This window comes from Coenobita brevimanus, chromosome 21, assembly GCF_032717465.1.
Source record: "Coenobita brevimanus isolate Jiangsu-jjx chromosome 21, ASM3271746v2, whole genome shotgun sequence".
Taxonomy (NCBI): domain Eukaryota; kingdom Metazoa; phylum Arthropoda; class Malacostraca; order Decapoda; family Coenobitidae; genus Coenobita; species Coenobita brevimanus.
The window spans coordinates 36,019,653-36,037,279 of NC_136974.1; the positions used below are offsets into that span (position 1 = coordinate 36,019,653).

Here is a 17,627-nt window from a genome sequence, read left to right on the forward strand (position 1 = left end):
GTGTGTGTGTGTGTGAGAGAGAGAGAGAGACTTTCTAGAGCGATGTGTCATATTGTACTGCTTTAATGTTCTGGACCCCCCAAAAATATCAAATTATGGATATGAGAGTGAAGAGACTGTGCCGAAATATGTAATATGTATTTCCTGGCCAACATCCACTACTCTTGCCATATTGAGCGTTAAAGGAAATGCAGTAAATTTAATTTAACTGAACTTTTGAGGTACATTGCAGTTTACAGGTTAACAGTGCATCACTCATTTTAACATTCCTAGGAGAGGCAAAATATTGTGTTTCACAGGCTGACATGCAATTCACAAATCATCACCCAGTTTAACATTCCTAGGAGAGGCAAAATATTGTGTTTCACAGGCTGACACGCAATTTACAAATCAGCCGTCCACCCAATATGGGCTTCATGCGTAGAGACAGTGTTATTAGCTTCTGTGGTGCATAAACACCTGCTGAAATCTGGTTTGATGCAAGGTTTTTGCAGAATTACATCTTGTACATAATTATTTAATACACAGTTAAATCTTTTTCACTCTCATCTTAAATGTCGGGACCAACTGCCTAGCCCCGGGCTCCTGCGCTCCTCATGGGGCAATGTAGGATTGGATGATGGATGGATGGATGAAATCTTTCTTCTGCCTGTGGCTGACAAGCCAAATCATTTCCTTTACACCAGGAAACCATTTACTTTGCTGGGTGGTAACCATATACCCAAATAATGGCGCCTGGTGGTTTAGTGAGAATTAAGGCACTCCAATTGGATTGAGCGGGTGCAGGTTTGTGTCCAAGGGATGGTTGGGGTTTATTGCATATGTAATGCCACTCGGGGATGAGTGAGGCTGGTCACTCTCATTTTAAATGTCAGGACCAACTTGCCTAACCCTGGGCTTCTACACTCCTCATGTGACAACATAGGATTGGATGATGGATTGAATTAAATCTTCCTACTTAGGTGTGAAACAAACTGGAAGAAAGTGCCCCTTTTCTGAAGTAGTGATGAGCTGTCATCTTGTTTTTGTCTAACGAAGGTAGCACGGGCTGATTAATGCCCAGACAAGTGGGAAATAGTCATTGCCACCACCACCAGGCGAACTAAAGTTGTGTCATCCTGAGTCAGTACGCCAAAGTGATGCTAACTGTGATCTATGTATTACAATTCTGAAAGAAAGTGAACATTTTTGGGGCTCTTGAAGTAACAAAGAATGAGTGATAATGTGTGAATATTACATTAAAATTGCATTTGCCTTGTTTTTTGTGGCAGGAATGCAAATTAGTGAACAGCCACACAACAAGACTGTCCAATCTTGAGGAGGATAATGACAAAACATGCCATATTTATTGTAAGTTTTTGTTGCAGTTCTGAACAGTTTTATTTTTTGAAAATAAAATTGATGAGTTAGAGAGATGTAAAGAGTATTGTATAATAATATTTGTCACTAATCATTCCTTGCTTCTGCTATCAAACTGTTTATATATGTTATGGTGGGAGTTGAAGTGAGGGAGCAGCCATCCAGCACAGCTGTCCTCCAGCCTTTGGGAGGACAGTGATGTAGTATGCCACCCTGACTTGGTGAGTGTTCATATTATGATTTCACCATATTTTATACTGGACAGTTTATTTACAATGGTGTATAGTGGCAAGATGTGGTGTTTTAGGTGGCCGTGAACTTCAGTTTTGTTGGTTTTAGACTTTGGTTAGGTAAATACCCAGAGGGGACCAATTTAGGTACTTCCAGCAACATACGTTGTCCTTGTTGAATGTATGTTTTCTCATCTTTGATTAATATTAAATTAGCTAACATTCCAGTTTGATATTATGTTCTGGCAATCCATTCTTTTCCAAGGCCAACATGATGTTCATGATTTTAGTTATTGAGTAACCCTGATCTGTCTGGCCAAGCTGACCCCTCAACCGCAGGCAAGCAGTCACTCCCGTGCAGTGACCTGACATTCCCCTGCGGTGAACAGTCTTGTCACCACAGTGCTGCTACAGAAATTGCAGTACTGTATATTAAAAATAATATTTACTGGTGGCATTTTGCTTTGCAGTTACCTCCCTCAGCTATTGAAGCTGGTTGCAGTTGTCTCTTATTTAATCCATAATTCACTTATTTTCTACACCAGAGATCAGTGGATGATGTCTTAGACTCAGAAATACTTGAATGTTAGTTTTACACCAAAATTATTGCACACAGCAATACCTGTGCTACATGCAGTGGGTTCTGTGTCAATTGTGTATTGAACCAAGTTGGGCCATTTATGGAGTGTCTCCACCATGGCACTCATTAACCCCTTAAACGCGGATCGTTGCGTTTGCGACGCTCGCCAAAAAGGACATAATGGCGGAGCGTCGCGTTTGCGATTTGAGTTAATTTTGAATAAACGCGAGCAAGGATGTTCCAGCTGGCATTGTCTATCAGTACCACCACCCTTTAGCTACAATTAGCATACTTTACCTTTGTACTACTGACCTCCGTTGTTGCCAAGTATCGCATCCCCCCCCCCCCTCCACCACCACGGCCTGGCCAGCCTGGCTGTGATACATGGCAGCGCTCTGACTGCTCAGAACTGTAAATCTGCGCTCTCCTCTCACAAGCAGTTTATGCTAATAGGAAACGCTTGTTTCCCCAGTTGTAACACTAGCTTTTTTTCGCACGGTTTGCCCCTGTTTAGCGTCGGTTTACCGCAGGCTTTCAAAGTGACATTATGGCGAGTTCTAGCTCTTCCAAGTCAGTGCGAGTGGCCGACAGGAACGAGAATAAAGTGACGGGCGTAAGGCAGAATAAAAAGTGCGCTGCGGTGATCTTTTGGGAAGTAATATGATTGAAAATAATGTAGTATACATGTTTTTAGCTGTGAAAATGGAAATGTTTGTTGAGTGACGGGAAGACCGCCGCCGCGCTGCATGTCGGCCGTACGCTCCGTTGATTTTAGCCTTATTTTCAGTGCTTATTGTACAAATACGGATTCCAAACTACCTGTACGTTGTAGTATAAAGTTTACTGTGACAGAATGAGGCTGTGGTGGAGGGGAAACTGGGTTGCTGGAGGTGTGAAAGTGAAGATTTGGTTACCCAACTTTGCAAGTCTCCACAAGTCATTGGGTAGTCCACGAAGGCTCATCACCTGTCTCTGGAGAAAGCTGAATGTAAGTACTATCCGCCATACCAAGTATAATGTTCTAGGGTTAATCTCTGATTTTTGGCTAATATTTTCCTACAGGTACTCAGACCGCGATACAACCCCGCCACCCGGGGGGGGTCGACTGTTCATGGCCGCACATTAGGGGTTAAATGAGGGAGGGGACCAGTCATGTGCCAGAATATTTTCTTACATGTTGATGATTGGTTAAAAAAAAAAAAAAAAACTCACATTGTGTCCTGAAAGATCATGTGCTGAGGATGGCATGTACTGATACTAACCCTCTGATCTTGGGAAGTTCCCCAGCAGTGATTTAAATAGTATTGCATTAGTCATAATAAAATTCAATATGTTAAAGTTTCCACACTGTGATGTGAGTGTTAGGAAATTGCATAACTGGTGCTGTAAGATTGATTGTTTTATATGAGGAGCTTCATGGAGTAACACCAAAAGCAATAAAAGTGAAAAACTTAGATAACAGAGACTAGATTTCCCCCATGGAACTGTGTTATAAAGAAAGTATGAGGATTTTTTTTTTTTTTTTTTTTTTTTTTTTTTCCTCAATGTAGGATTGGATGGTGAATGAAGGAATGATTTTTTTTTTTTTTTTCTTTTTTCTTTTTAATCACCCCATTTTCTCAGTTTTGTTCTGGGCTTGTTCGGTGTTATTCCACTAGACTTCTTGTATTTTGTGTGTTCCCCAAACTGCAAAGCAAACCCCAACCTCCATTTATGAATCCAAGAGATATACAGACAAAGGGACACTCACCATCCACTCACTCGATGTAGTGCTGCTCTCGGGTGTCTGCCCTTTCCTCTCCTCCATCCTTCTTTCCTTCCATCCTCTTCTGTCTCTCTTTCCTTCAGTCTTTCCTTATCCTTCTGCCAACGGGTGGCTTTACACTCCCTCTTCTTTCTTTCCTTCATTCTTTCCACTTCTTTCTGCCTGTGGGTGACTCTACACTGCGTGACAAGCCAAATGGTTTCCTGTACACCAGGAAACCTTTTACTACGCTGGATGGTAACCATATAACCAAATTTTGGCGCCTGGTGGTTCTGTGAGTAATTATTGCACTCCAATCAGATTGAGCCGGTGAAGGTTTCTATCCAAGGGATGGTTGGGGTTTATTGCTCATGTAATGCCACTCAGGGATGAGTGAGGCTGGTCACTCTCATCTTAAATGTCGGGACCAACTGCCTAGCCCCAGGCTCCTATGCCCCTTATGGGGCAACATAGGACTGGCTGATGGATGGAATAGCCTGTGATTACCCATGCAAATTTTCAAGATTAGGGTTTTATTTTTATACATCTTATACTTGTGCATTGATGAGAGGGTGGCATCTCAGCATTTAGGGGATTGCAGGAAGTGATAGTTTAGCATAGAAATTGTGGCATTTACCTGGGAATGGCATGACATCACTGTGCAGGTATGAAATATTACTTGAACTTGATTTGGTAATATCAAAAAATATTTCCTTGTATACAGTGTACATTTCCATATGTGCTCTGAGTATGTCATGGTCATTGCATAAAGTATGATCAGCAGAACATCGAGTTGCTGTAGAAAAGTTGTCTCTCAAAGTTTAATGATTAATGTCGTAATTCTCAGATTTCCATGCAGCGAGTGAAATTGCCTCTGATTAGCGAAGGTAAAATACTGTATGTCATTCCTCAAGTTTATAGGTTATATTAATAATTTCTTAACTCTCACACCATAGGTGATTTTCCAGTTGCAAATAAAACCATCTGATTTTAGTTGCAGTAAAATACGTTATATAAGAGATACCCTGATGTTTAACCAATAACACTAACTTGGATCAGGCACAGCATGGCATTTCATTTTCTAATGAGTCAGGGGATGTGGTATTTCATTCACTCATTCATTCATCATCTAATCTTGTATTGCCCCATGAGGACTGTAGGAGCCTGGAGCTAGGCAAGTTGGTCCTGACAAAAGATGAGAGTGACCATCCTCACTCATCCCTGAGTGGCATTACATGCGCAATAAAACCCTTACCACCCCCTGGAAATAAACCCGTCCAGGCTCAGTCTGATTGGAGCGCTGTAATTACACACTAAACCACCAGGCGCCATAAGTTGGTTATATGGGTACTGCCCAGCACAGTAAATGGTTTCCTGGTGTACAGGAAACCACTTGTTTTGCCACTCAGTGTAGAGTCACTCGTAGACAGAAGGAAGAGGAAAGAATGAGGGAAAGAAACGCGAGGGAGGATGGAAAGAAGGAAGGAAGACGGGAAAAGGCTGTCACCCAAGAGCAGCACAACATAGAGTGAGTGGATAGTGAGTGCCTCCACCTTGTAATATTTCTGAATGATACTATTCACCTCAAGACAGATTTTGATTTAAAGGTGTTATATACTGTACAGTATACATTTGGGTTTTCAGAAATGGAACCACATTGCATATCAGGTCCAGCCGATCCTATAAAAGTTACATCGAATCTAAATTATTGATCTATCCATATTTACCTTGCCAAACAATCTAGTTCCACTGCTGCCATCACAAGAGGTATCAGGAAGCAGATTACTTGAATCAATTTGACATAATACCTATTGACTCTGTATCTTGTTAGTAGCCATGCTCTCAGATGATGTCAGTATGTTGTTTGGTAGAGACATATCCTGTTATGCGTAGTAGGAATTTTTGTTACTTATTGTGCTCATCCAGATGCAGAAGCTGCCATTGGGGAGATTGGTTGTAGGGCCATATATCCCTTGTGAAGTTTTCATGGTGAAGGGCCTGATAACAACTGTAATGTCAGATGGCAACTGATTGGCTGCACTCTGTTGTTCCTGTGCAGAGTGAATAACAAGTATCAAAACATTTGCTGTGTGATGACTTAATGAAAGAATTGGGGAATGTTTCATATTCATAGTAAACCATCTGTATAACAACTATATAAGGAGATAACAGGTTATTAAATCCGAGAATTGATAGTTACCTTAATTTATAAAACCATTTTCAGTATATTGTATATTTGCTTTAGTTAGATATACTGTATTGTGGTAGTTGGTGTCTGTGTACTGTACTTTCATATTCTCTGGGCTTATTACAGTATGGCACAGTTCAATACTGTATTGTATACAGTTCAGTACTATATGCTATAACTGGTACTTGTTAGAAGTCAAGGATATGTTTTGAAAGGCAACTGCATTTTCATTGGTTCAGTAAACTATGGGAAACAGGCATATCAGCTTTGTATCCACTCACTCTATGTAGTGCTGCTTTGGGTGTCTGCCCTTTCATCTCCTTTCTTGTGTTTTTCTTTCCTTCAGTCTTTCCTCTTCCTTCTGCCTCTGGGTGACTTCACACTCCCTCTTCTGTTTTTCTTTCCTTCATTCTTTCCTCTTCCTTCTGCCTCTGGGTGACTCTACACTAAGTGACAAGCCAAATGGTTTTCTGTACACCAGAAAACCATTTACTACACTAGGTGGTAACTATATAACCAAATTATGGCACCTGGTGGTTTAATGGGTAATTAAAGTGCTCCGAATCGGGTTGAGCCAGTGAAGGTTTCTATCCAAGGGATGGTTGGGGTTTATTGCTCACATAATGCCAGTCAGGGATGAGTGAGGTTTGTCACTCTGATCTTAAATGTCAGGACCAACTTGCCTAGCTGTGGCCTCTTATGCTCCTCATGAAGAAACATAGGATTGGATGATGAATGGATGGATGGATGGTAAAACTGTTAAACTTTTTTATTTATTTATTTTTTCTGTAGGCAGCAAAAAAGTTTTAAAAGGGCTATTTTTAACCCTCTGATACACGAGGGCTTGGTAAAAAATCCAAATGGTCATACTTTTTCGATGATGGTTGCATCTTAATGAAATCCAACCACTCGCACTTTTTGATGCAATTTGTGTGTGTGTGTGTTTTTTTTTTTTTAATAAATGCGAGGAAGAAGGAACCAAAGGCCATGAGCCCGCAGTAACAGTTCCCTCCAAGAGAAAAACAAAATACAAAAGAGAACCAAATTCAAGATCCGATCATTTTGAGATGCCTGGACACACTGCGTTTGAAAGACTGGAGATCATAGGCAGCAGGAAATACAGACAGAGGGAGACAGTTCCAGAGCTGACCTGTTGCATAAATGAAAGACTTGGAGTAACGGTTAACGCTTGCATTAGAGAGTTGGACAGAAAAGGGATGAGAGTTTGCTGCCAGATCCATATAGGTTGCAGTATTTTTTCGCCATGATTTTCGGTTGGGTCCTAACCTAGGCTGAGGACACAGCGCAGGTCTGGGCCATGTGGATGTTGAACCAGGGGCTGCTTGGTGACAGCAGTGTGCAGAGAACGAGCGTAAAGCATTTCTGTTATGTAAGCCATAATAATCTCTCTAATAGTACTACAAGTTTCGTTTTTAATGAAAATCATTGCAAATAAATGCTCTACAACTTTCAACGAGCATTGATGAAATACAGTACTGTACTGTATTTATGTATCTAAAGAGTCAGCGTTGAATAAATGAGTGAACGAAAAAATACCCGGTTTGGCTTTTTTTTTTTTTTCTTTCTTTAATTAGGAAGATCATTTATTCATTTATTACATGTAGTAATTTCATAACAGTACAGTTAAAGATAAGGGCAGGGAAATGAAATGATTGGAAACATTTTATGATGGTGAGCCAGCCACTGCTAGAGTGGCTGGGTGTGGTCAAAGACTGTAAGATATTTGTTCTGTATGCCATAAAAATCTTTCTAATAGTGCTAAGAGTGTCATTTTTTATGAAAATCATCGCAAATAAATGCTCTATAACACTCTCTCAACAAGCATTGATGAAATGTTTGTATATCTGCGAGAAATCCGCATTGACTAAGTAAGTGAATGATAATCTATCTATCTATAGCCCGACGCCCTAATCCCGCAAAGGGTGGCCGCAGACAAAACGCCTCCGAGTCACTCTGTCACCCACCATTTGACTCCCCTCCCCCCAACTCACTCCCCCCTCCCTCATATACCCCCTGGGGGTAGGGGGGGTTCAAGAATACTCCCCCAGTATCCCTGCTTGTCGTACGAGGCGACTAAAAGGGTTGGTGGTGGGTTAGTGCCCCACCCCGTAAAACGAACTAACTAAAAAAGCAAATAAAGTGCCTCGGTGAATTATAAAATATGGTAATTTATTTTTTTTATTTTTTTTTTTTTTTAGTTTTTGTTCATTAGGAAGATCATTTATTCATCTGTAACATGTAGCAATTTCATAACAATGCAGTTATAAGTAAGGGCAGGGGAGACAGTTGAATGGAAAAATTTTCCGTTGTCACGCACATCACTGAGTGAAGGGTGTGTGGCATGTAAGGTCTGGACTAGCCAGTGGGGGTCATGCAATACTCAGAAGGGGTTGGACACAGGTTACGTTGAAAGAGTTTGAGAGGGTTAATTAGGACTTTCTGCACAGAAAACCCTCCATGTACACATGATCACTATGCACAGAATCTCCTTGTTAGATAAAAAAAAAAATGCAGAGAAAGTAAGCCCCTAGATGTGGTGGTGCTCAGGAAAGGAGTCCTTAGTGGTTAGAACTATCAGCACAGTTAGTTTTTTCCCACATTCCTTTAAACATCTTTATTTCATTTTCCTGTGTCTCCATTACCTGTTGCAGTAGGCTGTGCCCATAATCCCTAGGCTGCAGTGGCCCTGAACATTTCCTATGTCTGTGGTGCGAGAAAACTGGTTAAAAATCGTGTTTTCATCTTGTGTTTTGGCCCACTTATGCCTGACCAAACATCATAACATTTTGATCAAAGTTTACACTCCTCACTGACAATTCATGACCCACTCATCAGGCATAAGCATGCAGTAGGCATGAAAAATGACCGATAAGTTCACAGTAGTTCACGTAGCTCATCTTGAATGTACGATTCAGTCTACCGATCGGCATTTCCGGAATGCAGTATGCAGCTGAGGGGATAAGTAACATATTTTTAGTGTACTTGTCAAACAAGGTTTGTAGTTGGCAGGTTGGGATTTATCATGGTGAGTTTTTACCATGGTATAGTAGACTGTGCCCATAGGAAGTACTGTATATCTAATGCAGTTGGGGTCGTACAGGGTCTTTAGTAGGCAAACTGGGGTCAGGCCAGAGGATTAACACTGATTTTTATGAGGGGGTATGGTTTCTCTGTGTGCACCAGCATTGCTTGGGCAGTACTCGAGAGTTAACATTTGAGCCTTATCCGTAGGGTCCTGTGTTAAAAATTTCCAAATATATATACATATGTGTGTACAGTACATACAGTATATATATTTTCTCTGCCTTATGTACCTAAGCAAAGGAAAATGAACTGCATAACAGTAACCCTCCATATGTTCAAATACTGTACCTGTACAGTAATATGTTAACCTTGGGTTCCATGCACTCAAGAAGCTTACTTCTTCATAAAATTCCAGTGTGTTAATCAGTCCTCCAGCCAGGCCCCAACATGCCTGCTAAAGACCATTTATGACTTGAATATAGATAGGTACCCTGAGGACATACCCTACAGTAAAGAGGTAAACCATAAATAAGACAGTGTCAGGGGTTTAAAGGAAGAAAAAAGTTGGGGGGGGGGGATCAGATAGACCCCCAATACAGTAATCCCTCGATTACGTGGACGTCCATTATCCAAGCAATCCATTATCCGGACACTGTGATCTGGCTGTTTGAAACCATAATTGGTACATTTTTCCGTTTTTTCCGGACAAAATGCTTACGTCTGAGTGGAAATTATGGCCGATCAAACATTTTAGCTGGGCCGGGCCAGTTTTTTTTTTTTTTTTTTTTTTTTTTTTTTTTTTTACTGCAGAGTATGACTCTGCAGTGGTGATTGCTTGTCTGTGGTTGATAGGTCTGCTTGACCACAGTAATTGCTTGGCTTTGATTTATAGGTCTGCTTGACCAGATAGAGTAGTATTAAGTGACAGGAACAAGTGCTGTATGATGTACTGTAGTGGCCTTTTACAATGGCTTTCAAAGTTAGGTTATGTACGAAATGGAGCGAGGGGAGAAGTCCATTTTCTGGACAGGTCCACTTTCCGGACACGCCTTTGGATCTATTACGTCGGATAATGCAGGGATTACTGTATACCTATTGAAACCCACTGTGGCTCCAAGTAGATTACAAATATACTTTGTATAAAGGTAAAGCAGACAAAAAACAGTAACATTAAAGAGGTTTAATGGAATAAAAAACAAGGTCTGGGCACGTACCATCCATTCACTTGGGCGGCTGCCCTTTCCCTTCTCCCTTCCTTCTTTTCTTCCTTCCTTGTATGTCATTCTTTCCTTTTTTTCCTTCTCCTTCTGTCTGTGGGTTTCGCTGCACTAAATGACGAGCCAAAAGGTTTCCTGTACATAAAATCAGTTACTGCAGTGGGTGGTAACCATACAACCAAACTCTGGCGCCTGGTGGTTTAGTGAGTAATTAAGGCATTTCAGCTGGATTGAGCCTGTGTTGGTTCATATCCATGGGGTGTTTGGGGTTTATTGCTCACCTAATGCCACTCAGGGATGAGTGAGGCTGGTAACTCTCATCTTAAATGTCAGGACCAACTTCAATGGCCCCAGACTCCTACACTCCTTATGGGGCAACACAGGTTTAGATGATGGTGATCAAAAACAAGTAAAAAAAGAAAAATTAACCATGAGGGCACTAATTTCAAGCAAGAAAGACACCTCTCACATTACAGGACAAAACACTGCCATTCGCTTGTCTTGCTTCTTCTGTGTATAGGACACTTCTGTTGTTACTTTTTACTCTAATGCACAGGTAACCCAAGCATTTGGAGAGGTCACTGGATGTAAGTGGTAGGGCAGTGGCAGAATTGTTTATGTGATGCCGTTTGACACACAAATGTGTTGTGCAGTCCACCAGGCTGTCGTGGTTGGTCAGCTGCACTGCTATGTGTATCAAACTTTTATTTTTTTCCCATGAGAGAAGAGATTGTTTGGTTATCTCAGAGTTCACTGATGCTGAAATGTAGTACATTGAATCTTGTTATAATAGTTTACTGTAATTATAACATCATGTGTGAAGCATTACTTCATAATTATCTGTGCATATTCCATAAAGTTTAATTTGGATTGTCTTTGTCACTGAGTGGAACTTGACATGACACTACTGTATGTTTGACCAGTGAATAATAGTGCATCCATGGTATTACTTCTGTATATGTGTGTATTTCAGTTTGTATTGATGACATTATATTGATAGGTAAGGTAAGGCAAATGTGCTGAAAATTGTATGATTAAATAATTTTGGCTGGTGAATTGTGAAAATGGATGTAAAAGTTGGATAACTGGGAGTCATTATGCAGTTGGGTGAATCGTATAGGCTAAAGGTGGGAGAGCTGAAGTTGTGCCTGCTGTTCTTTGAAAAACAGAAAACCATGTACAGCTTGGTCATGTCAGATATAGAATTTACCATTGGAAATATGCTGCTTTCACACATACAGGACATTACTCTGGGAGTAGCCTGAGTTAGAAATTGTCAAACTGAAATGGTTGCCTGTAATTGTACCTAACCCTTTCATTCTGAAACTCCTTTTTAAGCTGAATGCAATAGTCTTGTGATAGCAAATTCCTTGGGCTGAAGGAGTAAAAGACAGATTTATTTGTTTTACTTGGGTCTTCACAAGCAGCTTCACTCCCAAACTGCCAAGTGGCAGAGTCTAGTTCTTCAGTGAGTTCTTTCTGCTCTTCACATCTTGCATATAATTTAATTATGTCCTTTGCTACCTTCCACCTTAGTGCCATATACCAGTAGCCATTTTATGGCATGGTGTTAGTTCTTCATTCATTCTTTCATTGGGTTCTTAGGAAGGGACGGGGGACCAATCTCTTTTACACTGCCATTATTAGCCTGCCGTGTGCCACAGCCGTGAATATATGGTCTGCCATGTGTGTGCACAAATTGCTAGAGCCGTAAATATACGGTCTGTAATTGAAAAATTCCTCCCAAATCGGAAATACAGATTTGGCGGGAGATTTTTGGTAGGCATAGGCCCGCACCTCTGAAGGGTTGGCACCGAATCTATGACTCACCCACGCCTCCCCCAGGCTGCGTGGGTAGCTGTCTCCTCAGTCTTACTTTGTGAGTGAATGAGCATCATGTCCCACCAAGGTCTTTCCCAGTGTGAGATAGACGATCTCCTGAAGGTCCTCATTGATGGTGAAAGTGATTCACCTGTTGATGATACTAATAAAGACTATGCAAACACACTTTTATGTGTAAAATGCTAACTCCAAAATTACAGACATTTACTTGCTAAATGCCACTCACTCACATGTCTTAATGTGCCCCCTACATCATTATGCTTAGCTATGTACCTTCTGAGAATGTCCCTGGGTCTTTTGAGATAGTTACCCAAGAAAAAAACACCAGTCTCCCACCTCAACTCACTGGGTGTCACAGGCATGCCGAACATTTTAGCCAACGGCTGGAAGGAATTGAACTCAAAATTGACCTTTTAGGCTTCTGTGAGTACTTTTATTGTTGTTTTCCATGTTTTCCCATCATTCCTAAGTATCTAGGGAAAAAAAGTGAAGCCTTTGCCCAGAGTCGGGCACATAAAAAAAAAAAAAAAAAAAAAAAAGTCAAACAATTGTGTAGTGTATAGGGGAAGCTTGGGGGGCTAGTTCACCTGCTGCTATGGGTATGTCTGGGTAAGCTCATCAAGCATTTCCCTTGTTGGTGTCTCGTGATTCTTGCTGCCTGGGCATGTTAAATCTGATGACAGAAGAGGAACAATATCCATTTTTCACTAGAAAAGATGCTCCCCATCCCCAACTTGCCCCAGATCAGCGGAGACTGAAAATTTGAGTGATTATCTGCCAGGTGAAGATGAAGTTGATGCTGATGATCTTTCTGATGGTGATAAGTGAAGTAGAAGATACTTTGGAAGTGGGGGAAGTGGAAGATTCCTGAGTACTTGTGCCCAGTGTGTTTGAAGACCATCTCTCACAACCCAAGCCATAGTTTACTGACGTGTTCACAGACGTTAATCCTGCCCTCGGCCCCACACCGTTACTCACTGCAAGTGATGCTTATTTTATATACTATGTGTGTATGTACATATAGGGTGGGAAAGGAGGTCCGGATGATGATGATCATGATGATGATATAGTAATATATACTGTATATGTATATACAGGTATTTGTATGTTAGTATATACCACTTATGGACAAATGACATAGGCTTCAGATATATATATAGGTGTACTGTGTATGCATAGGCTGTGGAAAGTATATGCTGAGGCTTTCTTTGTGCTGTTTTAGCATTATGGATCATTATTATTGTTATTCATATCCTCTAACATGCTTGCATGCATCAGCCTTGCTCAACTAATGGCAGCTCTCTATGCTGCTCAATTGTTGGCAGCCTCCCTATATGTCTGTAATCTCTGAGGTCATTAATAATGCTGTTCAAATGAAATACAGGTAAAACACACCATTTTCATACATAATGTAGCCTTGGCAAGAAGTTAAAATTATCCAGGATATGGGGTCTGGGACCACAGATGGCATCTGGTACCAAAGAGGTTAAGCATTGCGGTCATGACTGGACTGATAGGATTATATACTGTAGTCTGTCAGTCCTTAAAGCTTAATGTCATTCTCAATTACAGATGTATGTAAAAATAATGGCTTACGTGACATGAAATAGCTGTTGGTAATGCATCACTTTCATAACATGTTTAACTGTGATGATCATGGTCATTGCAGTGTTTGTAGTTTGTCACATCGCTGTCTTGCAATGCTTAGCAAAACAAGTATCAGGTGTTGTAGCAAAGAGTCGTCAGGTACGGGTTTTAAGTGAGAAAAAAGAACTGGATAGAGAAAAATATGGAACAGCTGTGTTTCTTCTTCTTGTCTTGGAATATTTGGTAGCATTTGTAGGCTGCCTATCATTACAGTGGGAGTGCCATTGTTTGTTACTGTTCAGCTAAGGTGGAAATAACTTTGCAAAAAAATAATGTGGTTATTGAGAATGTGCCTTGTTACTATATACATATTTTAATTACTGGGTGTGAAACAACATTAATCTTAACGAAGCATTCCACAGACCACATCGTTTTTGAGAGTGATGCGTCATTCAAATCCAGCTTCTGCCATTTGCACATGAACTGTAAAGGTTGAACCTTGATTTAATAGATTTTTAAATTTAACATAATCATACAGGGATAGATATTTCACAGCACTTAAAAGGTAATGGTAATTTTTATCTTAGTGAAGGGATTAACATTGTAAAAGTGCCAGTACGTGCATCATCTTGCAGTGAAAATGCTAAAGAATAAAGTATTTACTCTTTATGGATCAGTAAAAATCTTTCAGTAAACCCTGGAAGAACTTCTCTAACAGCAGATCAGGGGCTTGAGATGCAGTGCTTCATTCAACACCTGTAGAAATATGTATACAGACATACCCCGGTTTAACGATGCAATTGGTTAAATAAAAACCCATTGCTAGGTGATGTATCAAGGTAGATTTAACATGTATAGGGATGAATTTTTGAGCCATGGGTTTCCAGCCCAACCAAGTCCTAAACCCACCCAAATGAGTAAAAAAAATAAATAAATTGCCTAACAGTTGTAAAAGAAGCTAACCTAAGCCTAAAATCAGTGTCCATCTCACTTGTTCCCAGTCAAGGCCAATGGAGAATGTGATCTCCGACTCGTATTCAAATTTGGTAGAGAAGAAGCAGCAGCATCGTATACAATCCCACCATCAGACGGTCCTGTGACAATTAAATAAATATCTTATGTATAATGATAATATAGAAGTGATGCAGAATCGTCCAGGGTGCGAATTGTGACTGAGAATCATTGATGTTTTGATGGGGAATGCGATTGATGATGCGATCGGGATAGCCTTTACATACAAAATATGTTATCAGAGTAAAGGGGGTTCAATGCTAATGAACTACGTTCAGACTGTACAAACAGCAGTTTCCAGTAATGGTGAGCAATTTAATATTGACGGATGTAGCCACCACATCACATCTGTGTTCCTGATGTGTAAAGGAGGTTGAAGTGATGGATGAATTATTATCATTATTATTTTGTAAGACATCGGAAAAGCATGTGTGTACCTGATGAGTGTTTATGTAAGATAGTAACAACATAGGATTTTTTTTTTTTTTTTTAGCCAGACACCTTTTGCTGTATGTTGAATATATTGTGTGGACCTCATGAACCATGAAAAACTTATATTTTAAATATTGCGAGCATTTCAGTTAACAAAGGCACCATATGATTTATGGCAGTGGCTTCATCTGGCTGTGCAGTTGTATCACCGCTTACCAACTAGCATGTGCATACCTACTCCCAGACTCACAGTGTTTCCATGTTTGCTAGCTGTTTGTTTCCCTAGTTTGTATTGCTATAGTTATCATGATGACACCTCCTTCCTCACAGAGTAGTTTAAGAGGGTACTGACAATTGAGCAAAATAAATGTGATATCTTAAGATGAAATGATGGCTTGGTCAGCTCGAGTATAATGTTAGAGATTTAACCCCTAAAGTTTGGTCCCTGTTCTGGAACGTGTCAGGGGGACGTTGGTCCATGTTCCGAAACGTTTAGCATTGTGTGCCATTAATTTAAACATGAGTGCCATTGTATGAGTCACAATGTCAACTAGGGAATCTGCAGTGTCATTCCTGCTACTCTTTGTGTATCCTACTCTATCCCTCTGTCTTGTGTCAACCATGAACAAAGCATCTGTGAGTGGGGGGAAAAAGCCTCTCCTCAGACACGCTTACGTTCTTGGCCACTGCTCTACAATAAACACTCAGAGGACATTGGAACACCACTCATTTTACAGCTAAAGAGTTGTACTTTGCTGGGTGTAAAGATTTTTGTGATAGGTTTAACAGTTTTCATAGGAGCAATCCCCCCCAAAAAAAATGCATGCTCCAGACGGTCGATTTTATAAACAATGCCGGACCCCAAGGGGTCAATAAAACAAACTCATATCTACCCAAACGTATTGTTACATATCTAATGTTACTTGGCCATGACCAAGCCGTGCCTGACCAAACCTAGCCAAGTAATCAAGACAAACCTGAATACTGTACAGTATTTATTTCACATGGTGAAATAATGTAATCTGACCTGACATAACCTGACAACCAAACTCTCTGAAATGCAAGACTAAATTTTTTAGGTTTGAGTAACTTGGAACAAGTTTTAGCATGTGTTTGCCCATTACTCTCAAGAAGCAAACACGCGTCAAGAAAGCAGAATTTTGCTACGGTATTGTACTGTATTTTATGGGAATGGCTAGCAGAGCCTATGCAATACTCTTTTTTTTTTTTTTTTTTTTTTTCCCCACATACTGTATCAAAGGAAAATGTGCTTGGGATGTTTGTACTGTATATGTTTGTTTGTTCTGGGTAAGTCTTTGAAACTTGAGTTCAGTATTTGGAAAGCCCCTGCCCAAAATAGTTCGGAAATGAGAAATTATTACTGTATATTTTTCATTTATACTTTTGGTGTTTTATCTTTTAAATTTGCTTTCATGTGAAATCTTGTATAAGATGGCATATACATTGAAATTGTGTTGCTTTCTTGTGAAATCTGGTCTTGTATAAGATGGCATATACCTTGAAGTTGTTTTGCTTTTTTGTGAAATCTGGTCTTGTATAAGATGGCATATACCTTGAGGTTGTGTCGCTTTCTTGTGAAATCTGGTCTTGTATAAGTTGGCATATACCTTGAAGTTGTTCAGTCAAATGGTCTATTTACAACTTTACCCATTATGTATGAATTATTGTTTAAACCTTTCTATTTTTTTCAGATGGTGAAAGTAGTGCAGATATTGATATCCTCCAAATTCTTAACCTTTTGTATTGTGTTGCTCTCATTCTTCCTTTTGAGAAGTTAGAGCACTAGTCATGAGATCTAATAAGAGTGATCATTTTGCCACAGGTTGCAATGGCAGCAGGCCAGGTGCTCTTCCAGCGATTCTACTATGCCAAGTCAATGGTACGCTATCCTATGGAGACGACTGCTATGGCTTGCATTGCTCTCGCATCCAAGATAGAGGAGGCACCACGTAAAATCAGGGATGTCATCAATGTGTTCAACCATATAAGACAAGTCAAGAATGGAAAGTGAGTATTGTTGAGATTCAGTGATTGTAGGTAATAAATAGCGACACTGCTGTAACCTTTTCATTGTGTAGGTATGCTAATTGTATATTTTTTTTTACTGTAGCTAGCGTATGTTACTATATCACATTTCAGAACTAGCATGCTTAGTGCATGTAACTTTCACTTAACAGTTAATAATATGTTTCATATCAGCAAAACAAAGTTTGCTGACTTAGATAAGATGTTTATGAGTTACCACCATCTGTCAGGCTGAGCAGACCCTTCTACTACAGGCAAGCAGTTGCCTTTGCAGGGCTGTCGTTAGCAGAGAACTGATGTTCTCTTGTGGCAGACAGGTTCTTGCCACAGCAAGGCGCGAGGTGAC

General features: G+C 40.2%; 1 protein-coding gene across 2 annotated transcripts in view; it reads left to right on the forward strand.

The window, feature by feature from the left end:
- The window catches only part of LOC145392259 (cyclin-L1-like), a 60,185-nt gene that overhangs the window by 15,705 nt on the left and 26,853 nt on the right, over positions 1-17,627 (forward strand). For both annotated transcript variants that reach the window (XM_080266726.1, XM_080266725.1), the window contains one exon: positions 17,079-17,263. In XM_080266726.1, coding sequence (XP_080122852.1) covers positions 17,079-17,263 — 185 coding nt within the window. The remainder of the gene's footprint in view (positions 1-17,078; positions 17,264-17,627) is intronic.